This window comes from Diplodia corticola (assembly GCF_001883845.1).
Source record: "Diplodia corticola strain CBS 112549 chromosome Unknown scaffold4, whole genome shotgun sequence".
NCBI classification, from domain to species: Eukaryota; Fungi; Ascomycota; class Dothideomycetes; order Botryosphaeriales; family Botryosphaeriaceae; genus Diplodia; species Diplodia corticola.
The window spans coordinates 62428-75753 of record NW_017971483.1 but is presented as its reverse complement, the minus strand read 5'-3'; the positions used below and the strand labels follow the sequence as shown (position 1 = coordinate 75753).

The window sequence follows — 13326 nt, the reverse complement described above, 5'->3', positions numbered from 1 at the left end:
GGGCAACATCTGCTGACAATCTCTTTTCCAGGAGATGCCAGAGAAGCAAATCAGGAGGTCGAAGTCAGTCCAATTTAGGCCTCACCGTGTGCATGCCAAGAAGCCCCAAATAAGACGCTACGGGGAGCCACACTCAGTAGCTCCGGCTTACTGCCTCTCTTTCTTTTTTCCAAAGTGGGGGCCAAATACTCTTTCCGCCACATAAGACCAGATATTCCGCACTCTCACCATCATCATGACTCTTGCCCCTCTCTCTCACTCTCTCCATTTCTCTCTGACGTCCTCCTCTTGTGTGTGTGAGCACAGCCATCCGAAACAAACACAAGAAAAATAGTCAGGAAAAAACAAGGAAAAGGGGGAAAAGAAGAAAATGAACGACAACCTAGCAAGCTTGGCTCTGGCCTCGGACCCGATCAACTTCCCGGACAACATGTCGAGGGACGAGTGGGCCGTGATCAACGCCATGGACGACTCGCTGCAGAGGCAGATGCCGTGGCGGCGGCAGCGCATGCACGATCCGTACGCGTACCTCACCACCGCCGCAGCCGCCTCCTCGTCTTCTTCTTCTTCTGATGGTGGTGGTGGTGGTGGTGGTGATGATGATGATGATGATGATGATGATGATGACGATGACGATGATGACGGTGATGATGATGGCGATGATGGCAAGGATAGCCAAGGCAGCGACGACGATGCCCACAGTCCAGACGAAGGTGAAGACGAAGACGCCAATGACGTTGGAACCCTATACTCTGATCGAGACTCGTCCTCGTCCTCTTCTCCCTCCTCCTCAGCAGAAGAAGAAGAAGAAGAAGAAGAAGAAGAAAGAGACCGATCAGACTACGTCGTCTTCAAGGTCATCAACACCAAAGAGGGCCGGACCGACCGCGCCGACGCGCAGATCTACGTGCCCATGCCGCCCGCGGTCGTCCGCACGCTCGACGAGTCGCCGTTCACGTACGGAATGGATGACGAGACGCTCGTTAGGACCATCGCCGTGGAAGACGATGCCAGGAGGCCGCGGGCGGAGAGGGGGAGGGGGAAGAGGGACTTGCTGCTGAAGGGCACGCCGCATAAGCTGTGCTGGGCGTGTTTGGATGCGTTGGGGTATTATGTCAAGTATGTGCAGGGGGTGGCGGCGGAGGAGGCGGAGGAGGAGGAAGGAGAAGGAGAGGGGGTGAATGAAGAGAAGAGAAAGAAGGGGAAGAAGAAAAAGAAGGCTCTGCCCAAAGCGGTGGTGCACCACTGGAACCTGATCAGCTTGGAAGCGGCAAAAGCGGTCGGGTGCGCCATATGCACGCGGCTGCATCAACGGCTGGAGAGGAACAAGGTGGTGGACATGTACCGGCCGGACAACGCCGAGTCGCACCGGCTGGAAATGTGCTGGGCGGGGCGAGGCGGCATGGGCGAGAGCGAAGTGCTGTATTTCGTGTGGACGCGGTCGACGAGCCCGCGGAGCCATTCCAACTACCACACGTACTACCGCATGCAGCTGTGGGACATCGACTCCCTGGGCGACAACATGTCAATCTGGTTTCCGGACGGGAGGCAGTGGTTCGCCGAGCACGGCGTGACGGACGTCGTGCAGGGGCGGACTGATTCGGACAGGTCGAGGCACTTGGCCAAGGGCTGGTTCGCGCGCTGCGAAGAGAATGCAGACGGCGCGCACGACGAGTGCACCGCCTTCGTAGCCAAGAGCCGGCCCACGCGCGTGCTGGACGTTGAACATGCGAGGGAGTCCGGGAGGGTCCGCCTCGTTTGCGCCGGCCATGACGCGGCTGGTGATCGGTACATCACCCTGAGCCATTGCTGGGGAGCCTGGGGCGCGAAGGAGCTCCCGGTGCTGACGACGGCCAACCTGGACGAGCGGCAGGGCGAGGGTGTAGACGCTGCCGACTTGCCGCAGACGTTCCGCGATGCCCTCGAGGTGGCCAGCTGGTACAACGGTATTGACACACTTCCCTCTCCGCAGCCGTTCTGCAGGACGCTGACCCTGCATTCGCAAAAAAACAGTCAAGTGGCTCTGGATCGACTCGCTCTGCATCGTGCAAGACTCGCCCTCAGACTGGTTCCGCGAAGCCTCGCTGATGGCCCGCACCTACAAGCACGCCGTGCTCAACCTCTCGGCCGACCACTGCCCAGACGCGCGCGGCGGCCTCTTCGCCGACCGCGACCCCCTCGACACCGTCCCCATCCAGTTCCACGCCACCGCCCGCCCGGGCGCCGCCACCCCGTCGTCGCCCGCCGGCCTCGTGCGCTCGTGGTGGATGTACGACTACGAGACGGACGCCTTCGCGTGGGCGCACCGCGCGCCGTCGTTCGCGCGCGCCTGGATCCACCGCGAGCGCCAGCTCGCCCGCCGCGTGCTGCACTTTGCCCGGCACGAGCTCGTCTGGGAGTGCTGCGCCAGCCGCGCCCCGGGCCAGGCCCTCGCGTCCGAGACGTTCCCCGGCGGCTACCCCTTCCGCAGGCTGCTGCACGGCCAGGCGAAGTGGCAGGCCCGCGACTTGCAGAGGAAGGGCGTTAATGCGGGGGGAGAGGCTGTGGGCGACGACGCCGTCGTCATCGACGCGTGGAATGAGCTGTGCGAAGGCTTTTCGCAAAAGTGGCTGACGGTGCGCAGCGACATGCCTATCATCTTGTCGAGCCTGGCTGAGGAGTTCGCCGAGATGCTGCCTGGAGATGCGTACGTGGCGGGTCATTGGGAGAGCACCTTGCCGTTGAGCTTGCTGTGGAAGGCCGACCGGTGGCCGGGGAGTGATATTGGCGAGTTCTCCGCCCTGCCGCATGCGGTGGAGAAACGGTGGATAGATCGGGTGTGCTTAAATACTGCCGAGGAAATCCTCAGGGGCGAGGGGATCAAGGAGAAAGAGGGGTCGTCGGACGCGGACGAGAAGACCCAAGACACTTCCATTACGAGATCTAGGGTGACCGGCCTCTATGCCAGGGCGAGGATGCTCGCAAAGGAACTGGCCGCTCAACGGGCGTTGACCAAGGAAGCATCGTCAGTGAATCCAACAGCTGGTGATTCACAAGGCACTCATGTCGAAGCTACCTCGGGATCGATTACCACACAGCCAGAGGCAACACAAACAGAAACGGCACAATTGGAACCGTCGCAGCCAGAGTTACTGCAAATAGAGACAGCCCAACCAGAGACGACACCAGCCGAGACTGTGGAACAAGAAAAGGGGGAGACGGGAGAAGAAGAAGAGCCAGAGCAGGATGATCACAGTTCGGAAAAGGGAGTCTACTTCAACTACATCGCCCCATCCTGGTCGTGGCTCTCCGTCAGCGGCTCGACCCAGCACCACGGCCGCTGGCCCCAAGTGCCTCTCGCCACCGTCAGCGTCGACGACCCCCGCCTACGCAACTCCTTCGGTCCGTTCCTAGCCGAGGCCTCCTCTCTCACGGTGACGGGTTACATGCGGCGCATCCAGGTCGTGTACACTGGGACAGACGTGGTCGAGTCGCTGTACACACCCGACATCGTGTCCATCAGGCAGAAGTTCAACATGGTCGTCATCGACCACGACGACGGCGACGAGGACGCGGATTTGCGCAGAAAGGGGCCCGATGGAGCTGTGCGCGGGGTGCGCGAGGTCGGGAGAGCCTGGCGCCAGCAGACGGGCATGGACTTTTCGGTGAAGCTAGACTTTCCCAGGGGCGATGACGAGGTACTTGATTGCTTCTGCCTATTTCTGGGGTTTCACGGCAAGAAACGGACCAAGTATGACTTGGCTGTCAATGGGTTGCTGCTGGAGCGGGAGGAAGAAGGTAAGGGGTTCATGCGGATCGGCTTGATCAACTTGGCTGCCATGACGGCGTTGAGGATGCGGTATATGGTGGAAGAGGGCGAGGAGGAGCCGGACGAAAAGGGATGGAGGACGGTTATGAACTGGCTCCAGGATGGAGAGGTGAGCAAGGATACAGAAGAGTTCAGCGAGAAGGGTCCTGAGGCATTGTATCGGCGTGATGAGGAGCAGTCAGGGCTGAAGAGACTGAGAAAGAGGGGCATCAAGCTTGTCTGATGAGTGTTGGTCCTGCAGAAGATACAAAGCAAACGCATGCCATGGTTCGTTTCCCTGGAAGTTTTTAGTGAGGAAAGTAAAGCGACCGGTGGATGTTGTCTGACCGAGGCCCACATCCAGACAGGGTCTCGTAAAGGCCGCACCGTAAGAAGTCTCCGCTTGGAGGCAGCTGTGCAGAGGCCGCCAGACCCTGAGCTATTGGTATCAAGTCGAGATAGTGGCGGTACCTAGTTCCTTCGTCTAGACCGCCAGCGGAGAATTACTGGATTAGCCCGAAGTCACTCGCGTCCTGCCCATATTGGCTTTGAAAGCTCAGATGACTCCTGCAAAAATAAACAAAAGGCACGGTGGAAGAAAGGGAGGGTAGGTCGGCAGGACAAAGAAAGTGGGTGTACTGTCTCGGTACGCTTGGTAGTCGTTGAAGTATATTCCCACACCCTACGTCAAACCAACCGCTTCGCCTCGCAGCGCTGGGACCCGTGAGACGCGCACGGCCTGGCTGCCATGGAATTGACCAATGGGGGCCATGTTTATTGAGGCTGAGCGGAGCCCGGGAATCAGCAGGCGGGCGCCATGCTCGGGTTTTGCCTGATGCTGGCAGGATATGTAAGCCGGGCGCGGTCAGTCAGCAGGTCGCAGCGCAGGGCAATCTGCATGACAGCGAATGGTCGGCGGATCCGAGGCCGCGGGAGGCGGAAAACAGACGTCGTCCTGTAACTTGATCGGATCTCGCTCCCTGAAACCTGCGCAGGTCCGTGACGAGTGACTCATGCAGGCTGTGTTTCCGGTGATTCTGGGGATGCTGGAGAGGCGGAGCGTGGAGCCAGAGGAGCCAGAGGAGCGGGCGCTGCGGTGCGCGTGTTCCCCCAGCCAGGCAGGCGGGCAGGCGGGCAGCCAGGCAGGCGGCCAGGCAGGCAGGCAGCACCGTTATTGGCTCCACTCACCGCGCATGCCCAAGTCAGCGCCGGTGTCGACGGCGCCGAGGTAGGATTTTGGGGTGGCTTGGGGGCGGCGAGGCAGCAGAGATACCGGCGTGGCTAGCGCGGCTGACTGTCTGACCGGAACCTGCCCTATCGCCTTGGCTGTGTCGTGGCCGCGCTGCCGCGCTGCCCGTGAACAGGTGTGAGCTCAGCGTCGTCGAGCTTGCCCGGGCTGGCTTAGCGCGACGCCCTGTCGACGACCAGGGCCGAAACTCTCCGCCCACGACCGCCTGCCGCGCTATTTACGCTACACAGTACCCGGCTGCCAGCCTCCAGCGTCGTGTCAGTGTTGGCCGACTAGCCCGCTTTGAGAGACCGTGTGTGCCGTGCCGCGTGCTCCGCCTCCGAGAAAGGAGCGGCCAGCCAGGCCAGCCAGGCCAGGCAGCAGGTTGCGCAACCGGACGCGCTGCGCAGCGACGGTCCTTGGGACCCTCTCGACGCGCGCGGCGGATGAGCGAAAAAAAATCTGGCGCAGGCTGGCAGCAGGCGCGCCGACGCCGACGCCATCGTGCAGCGGTGCAGCGGTGCAGCGGTGGGGACGGGCGACGAGAGATCAGATGTCGCTCGTGGCTGGGCCGGCGATAGGCAGCCTGGCAGCCTCCATCGGCCGCTAGCTCGCAACGCCGACGCGCGCCGCTCCCATGGGCCCCCCTGCACCAGCCCACCTCAGTGCGCTGCTGATTGGGCGGCCCAACAATGAGTCACAGCCAGCCTTGGCCGTTCGCTACGCCGCGCACGCGGTTCAAATATGTCGCCGCGCCCTCTCAGGCAGCCTTCCTCCCCATCCTCGCCTACCAACACCACTTGATATATACACAGCCTGAGAACCGACATCATGGCTGCGTAACCCCCCTCCGCTGTTTTGGCTTCCTCAACGTTTTCAGCTCCATATCTCTCCACTCCACAGCAGTTTCCGCAAGGAACTGTCTCAAGCATAGCCTCGCGCTCCAGCTTCAGACGCCCTCCCTCCACGTTCGACGCCCCGTCGTTCACCACGGCTTCTCCACAGACACCATGGCTCCCCTCACCAGCTCCCCACGCCGCACGGCAACCTACACCGCAGCAACCACGACTGAACTTCCCCTCGGAAGACTTTCAACTCTTCGATCAACCGACGCCGGCCTCGCAGCCCCCTCGTCATCCGAGCGCTCCTCCGTCTCGTCCTACGTTTAACGCCTCGCCGTTCTACGCCAACAGCGCACCTGCCTCAACCATCGGATTTCGTCGAAACACCACTTCGCAACACTCTCGTCCCCCGGTCCCGCTCTTCTCCAGTAGCACAGGAAACATCAATACCCACAAGCACCAGAGGAACCGTTCCACCGGCACCATGCTCGCAGGTAATTCCCACCGGCCAGTCCCGCGCCTGCCACACTCGCGTTCTAACGTCTGGTCAGACAAGGAAGTGAACATGGCCGCCTTCGAGGGCGCCGCTCCCTTCGACTCCTTCAACGTGGAGATCGACTGGGACGCGTACACCAGCCCGGCCAGCTTTGTCCCCATGAACGACTCCATGGCCGGCTCTGTCGGCACCGTGTCGCCCAAAGACATCTTCCACGACCCGCTTGCCTCGGCGCCTCCCTCGGCTGCCTTCACCAACTTGACGTCGCCGTCCATCAACGAGTCTCCGTACATCGGTGACAGCTACGATACGTCGCCAATCTTCCAGGACGGCGGCGACATGTCCTCTCAAAACTGGTTCTCGCTCTTCCCGGAAGACGAGAAGGCTGCTGCTACTGCAACCCCACTCCAGCGCTCCGTCAGCAACCAGTCCTTCACCCAGTCCAGCTCGAACAACAGCTCGCCCAAGCCCGTGGTGGTTGACCCGTCCAGCCGACGCAAGTCAAACACCAACTCCCCTGCCCTTCTCACCCAGAACGCGGGTGTCAGCAAGCCTCGTCGCCGCAAGGGTCCGTTGCCTCCTATCACGGTGACGAACCCGGAGGACAAGGTGGCGATGAAGCGTGCTCGCAACACGCTTGCGGCGCGTGAGTCTCGGCAGAGGAAGTTTGAGCACGTGCAGGAACTGGAGAAGCGTATTGCTGAATTGGTCGACGAGCAGAAGAAGGCCTCGGATGAGGCGGAGAAGTGGAAGAACATTGCTCTCAGCCTCGGTTATCCCCAGTCGTGAATTGCCCTGCCTCTTGCGTAAGAGGTGTACGGGTGTGGGAGCTGGTGAGCCCCCGGAGATTTTTGAACGAGGCGCTTAGTCTCCTCCGTTCAGGAAAAGTTTTGTGTCAAAATTCTGGGTTCCTGTCCTTTCCTCAGTTTAGATGCTTTTCATCAGAGGGTTTGGGTTTCACAGCATTGGGCAGTTCTGACGTCCCTCTCCTTGATGGGGAGGTTGACTCGTGGCCTTTTGCTCATCCTATTTCTTACAACGGTGGTTCTTCTCGGCTTACTGTTGCGGTCCTCTTACAGGACCTGCCGTCTGGCATCATACCAGACGAGCGTCTGATTGCATGATCGCCACTTCTTTGTTACTCTAAAATACCAAAAAAAAAAACTCTTTGCGGCTATGCTCAGAAAATGGCGCTACGTGAAGTGTGAACGACAGCCTGCATCAGTTCCTTGGCATAGGCGTCGCTTGACGAGAGTCCCAACTGCAGGTTTGCAGATTGCGGAGAAAAGTTTGGGGTCTGTGCGGTGACCGAGGTGCACGAGCCGGGTGTTTTCTCGGGACTTTCCCCGGATCTGCATAGCTCGTCATGTAGGTACTACCCTATACGGAAGGTCATGATAGATGATCTGGTGTTGTGCTGACTTGGCACCGACACGAGTGTTGATCGTTCCACGCACTGTGAGTGCAGTGTCGCTGGCAGCCCAGCAGACGGGCAACTGGCACCCTTCTCGCCTGCTCCAGTGGCCATCTGCGTGACAGGCGGCCCGCTCGCATTCACCGGCCACGACATAGTGTGTGACGTCGTACACGCCCGCGTCGGCCCCCACAAGCCCCACCATGCCACCGTCCCGGCGGGGCATGCGTGATGGCCGCGATTTCTCTGCGAGTGCAAGCGCGTGCCGGGGGATGGTCGCCAAGATGATGGCGATGATGTGTTGCGAGGTGGGCTGGCCAGGCTTCGCGGTGGGGCAAGTGGTTGGGGGCAGCGACGCGAAGACTCCGCGGTCACGTTGACCAGAACACGACCGCTAACGCCCAACACCAAGCCCCCCCTGACGAAATCCAAGCCGGCTTGGCAGCTTGATCAATAGGAACGACTTGTTGCTAGATGTCGATGCCAACGCGAGCTACGGAAGAAACCAAGGATGGCCACTCGAATATGACGTAGCCTTGGACGCCCGCGCGCGTCTGGGCCTTCAGCTGGCGTGCCTGATAACCACTACGCCCGCCTCTTTGTCGCGCCTGCTCCCCCACCAATCTCCCCATCCAATGGCCTCCAGCATCCTGACTGTCTTCCTGGCCGCCCTGCAGGCCTCGGTCGCCGTTCTGCTGACCATCTTCTACGGCGCAGTTGCTGGCAATTTCAACCTCATCTCCGAAAGCTCCGCCAAAGACATCTCCAAGACATGCGTGCGCCTGTTCCTGCCCGCCCTGCTGATCCACAATGTTGGCTCGCAGCTCAGTCTCGATAGCGGCGCCAAATACATCCCCATCCTCCGTCAGTCCGCACCCGTCACTTGACAAGAGTGATCCATCCCTGACAGATGCCTGCAGTCTTCGCCATTGTGTACAACGTCATCTCAATTGCTCTTGGCGTGCTGTGCACCCGCATCTTCAAGTTCCCCGCGTGGGTGACGCCGGCAATTGCCTTCAACAACACCACATCCCTGCCGCTCTTGCTCGTCCAGTCCCTCAGCGCCACCGGCGTGCTCTCGGCCCTTGACGGCTCCGACGACGTCGTTGACCGCGCAAAGTCGTACTTCCTTGTCAATGCCATCGTCAGCAACTCGTTGACCTTCGCACTCGGCCCCCGCCTGCTCAATGGCCAAGAAGAGGACGCTCCTGAACAAGGGAACGACGGCAAAGACGACGAAGACGATGCCAGTGATGACGAGAATGGCGCCGACGACGTCGAAGACGGTCGCTTCAAGCCAGCCCAGCAGCATCCTGCCGCCGTGTCATCGTCCGACAACGACAGCGACGACAGCGACAACAACAACAACGGTGAGCAAGCCACCGAAGATACATCGCTCCTACCCGACTCCGTCACGCGCAGGGGCAACAAGGCCGGCCGCAAGGCCTACAGGCGCGGCGCCCACGAGCTCTCCAAGCTCCCCCCGTGGGCGCGCTCGGCCCTCAGCTTCGTCTACCAGTTCGCCAACGCGCCCGTCATCGGCGCGCTGCTGGGCTGCCTCATCGGCCTCACGCCCGCGCTGCACCGGCTCTTCTTCTCCGCGCCCGACGCCGGCGGCTACTTCAAGGCGTGGCTGACGTCGTCGCTCAAGAACGTCGGCGACCTGTTCGCCGCGCTGCAGGTCGTCGTCGTCGGCGTCAAGCTCTGCGCCAGCCTGCGCAAGCAAAAGGCCGGCCAGGAGAGCGGCCACGTGCCGTGGCTGCCGTTCGCCATCATCACCTTCGTCAGATATGTGCTGTGGCCGCTGATTTCCATCCCGCTCGTGTGGGCCCTGGCCACCCGCACCAACGTCCTCGACGAGGATCCCATCTTGTGGTTTGCCATGATGCTGATGCCGGCGGGGCCGCCGGCGCTGAAGCTGACGGCCTTGGCCGATGTGAACGGGAGTGATGAGAGGGAGAAGATGTCGATTGCGAAGTTTTTGACGGTGAGTTGTGTCCCAGTGCCCCATCCTCCCTACCCTATGCATGCGTAGTGAGTGAAGACTGACCACAATTGTGACTTGTTAGCTCTCGTATGTCATCTCGCCTCTCATATGCTTCTCTGTCGTTGGTAGCTTGAAGGCTTCGGAAGCCGCTGTCGGAAGGTAGCGTCTGTGATGCTCCTCTCCTTCCTTTTTGTTTTCTTTCTGCCCTATCTTTCCATCTTCCCGCAACCTATCTAGTGCGGCACCGCTGGTATTCTGGATGTAGGATAGGATCAAAAAATCAGGAGCCTCCAGATGACTCGAAACCACTTCTTATTTTCTTGATGGAGAAATGTCCGTAGACTTCTTGAGATACATAGACTTCAATACATAGTACAGTCAGCTCCAAGGTCTGCGTTTGTCCATCTCACTCACACACATGCTACGCAATATTATTTATGAATCTCGAGAAAAAGGTCCAAAATCCGGCCATTGCTCAAACCGGCGCCTTCATACCGAGTGTGTTGGGACCAGTCATTTGAACTGTTTGGCAACACAATTCACGCTCTTGGTCAATCGTTCTTAATCTAATACATCTTCCTGGCGATCCGCTGTGCTCCCTGAGCGACTCTGTGATTGCTTCCGCATCAGCGACCAAACCGTCTCTTTCTGCGGCACTTACGCTCCGCTGCCAATCCTATTTTTTCCTTTCTTTCCCTTTTTTTTTTGAGTTCACGTACCCGCAGCCTTTTGAGCCGAACGGGGAGCATAAATGCTGAATTGCTAGCCAGCCAGCCAGCCATCTCCAGGACGCACACGACGGTAGATGGTTCGTTTCCCTCGTCTCATCCCCAAGGTCCGGCGGATCAGGAAAGGGTCTGGCGGAGGAAAGAGGCGGGGTGTCTGAATCCGATGGATCGACTCCTCTCAGGGGCCCTAACGATAAGAGACTAAATATATGCTGGTGAGGTAGACTAGGCTAAATTAGGTATTTCCATTCTGTGTGATATCTTCTATGCAGTGCGCGCGGCTTGTCGTTCTTCAACAGCGGGCTGGCTGGCCTCGGGCAACAAACAGACATTTTTGGGCTTTTTTTTTTGATGGGGTAGGGGGGAATGGGATCATCGGACGAGGTCAAGGCGCCATGGCGGTAGGCATGGCCGGTTGGTTGTGGTGGTGGGAAAGCCCACCTACTGTTTCGCGGATGGTGGCATCGTAGTGCTTGCATGATATGAGTGGTCGGCGAAAATCCTTATATGTGGCGGGTTCAAAGCGCCGGGGTAGAAGAAAGATCGAGAGGCAAAGAGTAGGATCGTGTAATCGTACAAGGAAGCATGGATAAAAAAAAAAGATCGAAAAAAAGATGGCGAGGCAACCGACGGAAATTTTTTTCCTTCTCTCTCCTAACCGACGTTGCAGGGTGCGGTGTTAATTCCCCTTGCTACAGCACTGCTGCACCGATCTCTCGCTCCGCCCCCCCGCCCCCCAACCCCACTTCAGACCTTGTAGATCACTCGCGTTGTGAGACGAGATTAGTATCTACATATGCCATCTCTGCATCGGCTGTACAGCACGCCGAAATGAGAGATAATGCAGGATCGATGTCCAGCCCCCCTGGTCGATCTGTTACAAGGTTTCTCTGGCCGCTATTCACTGTCTGTCTGTCTGTCTGTCTGTGTGCGTGCATTTTTTTCTTGAATGGATCTAGTTTTTCCTTTTTGCTTCTTTAGATGTTATGCTATTACACATGAGAGGGATTCCCCTATCGTTGTCTGCGCAACGTTTTGGTATCTCGAGAGAAAAAGACAAAGAAAAAGAAGGATGAAGACGTAACAATGGGAGAGCCATCTTTGTCGTAACGAGAAGAAGAAAAGAAGTAGAATGGTGACAGCCCTCCCCCTGGATCAGTAAGCATAGAAAGAAGAGGCAATCAGGGCAAAAGTTCCTGCCCTGCCCGATAAATGATCCACCCCATTTCCTCATACGCGTTACTGATCCAATGCCAGCCTCCCTGGCATAATCCCCTGCTTTCCCTCCTCTTTTTTCCCCTCAATCCCGGCATGAGGGTGTATGAGTGACAAAAAGTTATATCTCTTATCAACGTCTCGCGTTGCTACCCCTGCTGCCACGGGATCTTACGCGGCTTCTGAAGAAATGATTAAGTCTTGAAGGAAGAAGGGAGCAAAATCTATGACATCTCAAGAACGGAAGGCCTAAACAGATTATTGGTTAGTATTTGCATGGGTAAGGAGGGAGCAATGGGGTAAAGACTTACCCAGCAAGGACATCATCGTCAGTGATACCCTTCTGCTTCGTAACCATCATGAAGGTCTCGCCGATCAAACCCTGCGGGACCTCGCAGTTACCGTTCGCCAATGAAGAGAATTGTACGCCGCCACTGAATCAACGTTAGAGCTATACTCCAGGGAGAAAGAACAAGAGGGAAGAAGTTGAAAAAAAACTTACTTGCTCATAAAAGCGCAAAACTGTGCACCCTCGGGCTGCGCGGGATCCTCGAGCACCAGACTCTGGCCCGCCATGGCGCTGGTCGCACCGCCCAGGTCGATCGACGGGAACGCCTGGACGTTGAGGTTGGAACCGTCCGGGCAGCTCTTGATGAACTGCGACGCGAGCGTAAAGACGGCCCTCGGGCCGAGGGCGGTATCGAACGCGGACGGGACGGGCTCGGCGCCGGCGGCCTTGCGGATCAGGGTCTGGTGGCGGCCCTCGACGGTGACGATGGAGGCGGCGGCGCTGAGGATGGCGGGGTCGCTGATGAGCGGGGCGGCGCCGAGGTAGGCGGACACGCCGACGGCCTCGAGGATGCGGGCCGTCTTGAGCATCGTCGAGGCGTCGGTGAGGCCGAACTCGTACTCGCACGGGGCGACGGGCTGGGTGCCGCCGCTGGCGATGGTCGAGAGCAGCGTCGACACGTGCGTGGCCTCGGTGCTGCCGATCTGCTGCAGCGCCGTCACGTCGTCCTCGGTGAGGCCCAGGTCCGTGAAGTCGGATGCGGGGAACTTGGCGAAGCCCTGCTTGTAGAACTCGGATTCCAGGTGCTCGGCGGTCAGGGCGCTGTTGAGGGATCAGCATGCTTGTCTCATGGGGAGGCAAACCAGGTTGCTTACAATTGCAGGATGTCGATGTCGGAGAGGGCGCCAGCGGCGGCGGCGGTCGTCTCTGCTGCTGCTGCGGCCGCCTCAGTGGCCGAAGCCTCAGCAGCAGCAGCAGCAGCAGCAGCATCAGCCGCGGGAGTCTCGGCCGCGGGAGTCTCGACCGCCGCAGGTGTTTCGGCGGCGGCGGCAGCAGCAGCAACAGAATACTCAGCAGCAGGCGTCGCCATGGCAGCGGGCGTAGAAGCAACGCCTGGAGTGGCAGCGGCGGCGGCAGGGTCTTCTGCGGGTGCGGGATAGCTGCTTTCCTCGTCGGTGCGGGCCAGGAGACCCCAGCCGAAAATGGGTGCGGCGTTGGACACGACGGGGCCCAGGACGAAGATGGCCCGGATGATCTTCCTTATGCTCGGCATGGTTGGTGAATTAGGTGAAGCTGTAGGTTCAAGGATCGCGAGGTTCGCTGTCAAAGCGCAAGGGAGT

General features: G+C 59.2%; 4 protein-coding genes across 4 annotated transcripts; 3 read left to right on the top strand and 1 right to left on the bottom strand.

Annotated features, from left to right (window-relative positions):
- Nucleotides 1-370: 370 nt before the first annotated feature.
- Nucleotides 371-4031, top strand: BKCO1_400026 (heterokaryon incompatibility protein; the record flags this gene model as incomplete). The annotated part of the gene is made up of 2 exons (XM_020275687.1): nucleotides 371-1946; nucleotides 2014-4031. The coding sequence occupies 2 exons, from the start codon at nucleotides 371-373 to the stop codon at nucleotides 4029-4031; spliced, it is 3594 nt and encodes a 1197-aa protein (XP_020134207.1).
- A 2310-nt stretch (nucleotides 4032-6341) lies between these two features.
- BKCO1_400025 (cross-pathway control protein 1) lies at nucleotides 6342-7142 on the top strand (the record flags this gene model as incomplete). Its single annotated transcript, XM_020275682.1, has 2 exons — nucleotides 6342-6351; nucleotides 6409-7142. 2 exons carry the CDS (start codon nucleotides 6342-6344, stop codon nucleotides 7140-7142), a joined length of 744 nt encoding a protein of 247 aa, XP_020134206.1.
- A 1260-nt stretch (nucleotides 7143-8402) lies between these two features.
- On the top strand, nucleotides 8403-9917 carry BKCO1_400024 (membrane transporter; the record flags this gene model as incomplete). Its single annotated transcript, XM_020275671.1, has 3 exons — nucleotides 8403-8631; nucleotides 8688-9754; nucleotides 9837-9917. 3 exons carry the CDS (start codon nucleotides 8403-8405, stop codon nucleotides 9915-9917), a joined length of 1377 nt encoding a protein of 458 aa, XP_020134205.1.
- A 2004-nt stretch (nucleotides 9918-11921) lies between these two features.
- On the bottom strand, nucleotides 11922-13259 carry BKCO1_400023 (twin-arginine translocation pathway signal; the record flags this gene model as incomplete). Its single annotated transcript, XM_020275660.1, has 4 exons — nucleotides 11922-11946; nucleotides 12009-12131; nucleotides 12200-12808; nucleotides 12862-13259. The coding sequence occupies 4 exons, from the start codon at nucleotides 13257-13259 to the stop codon at nucleotides 11922-11924; spliced, it is 1155 nt and encodes a 384-aa protein (XP_020134204.1).
- Nucleotides 13260-13326: the final 67 nt, after the last annotated feature.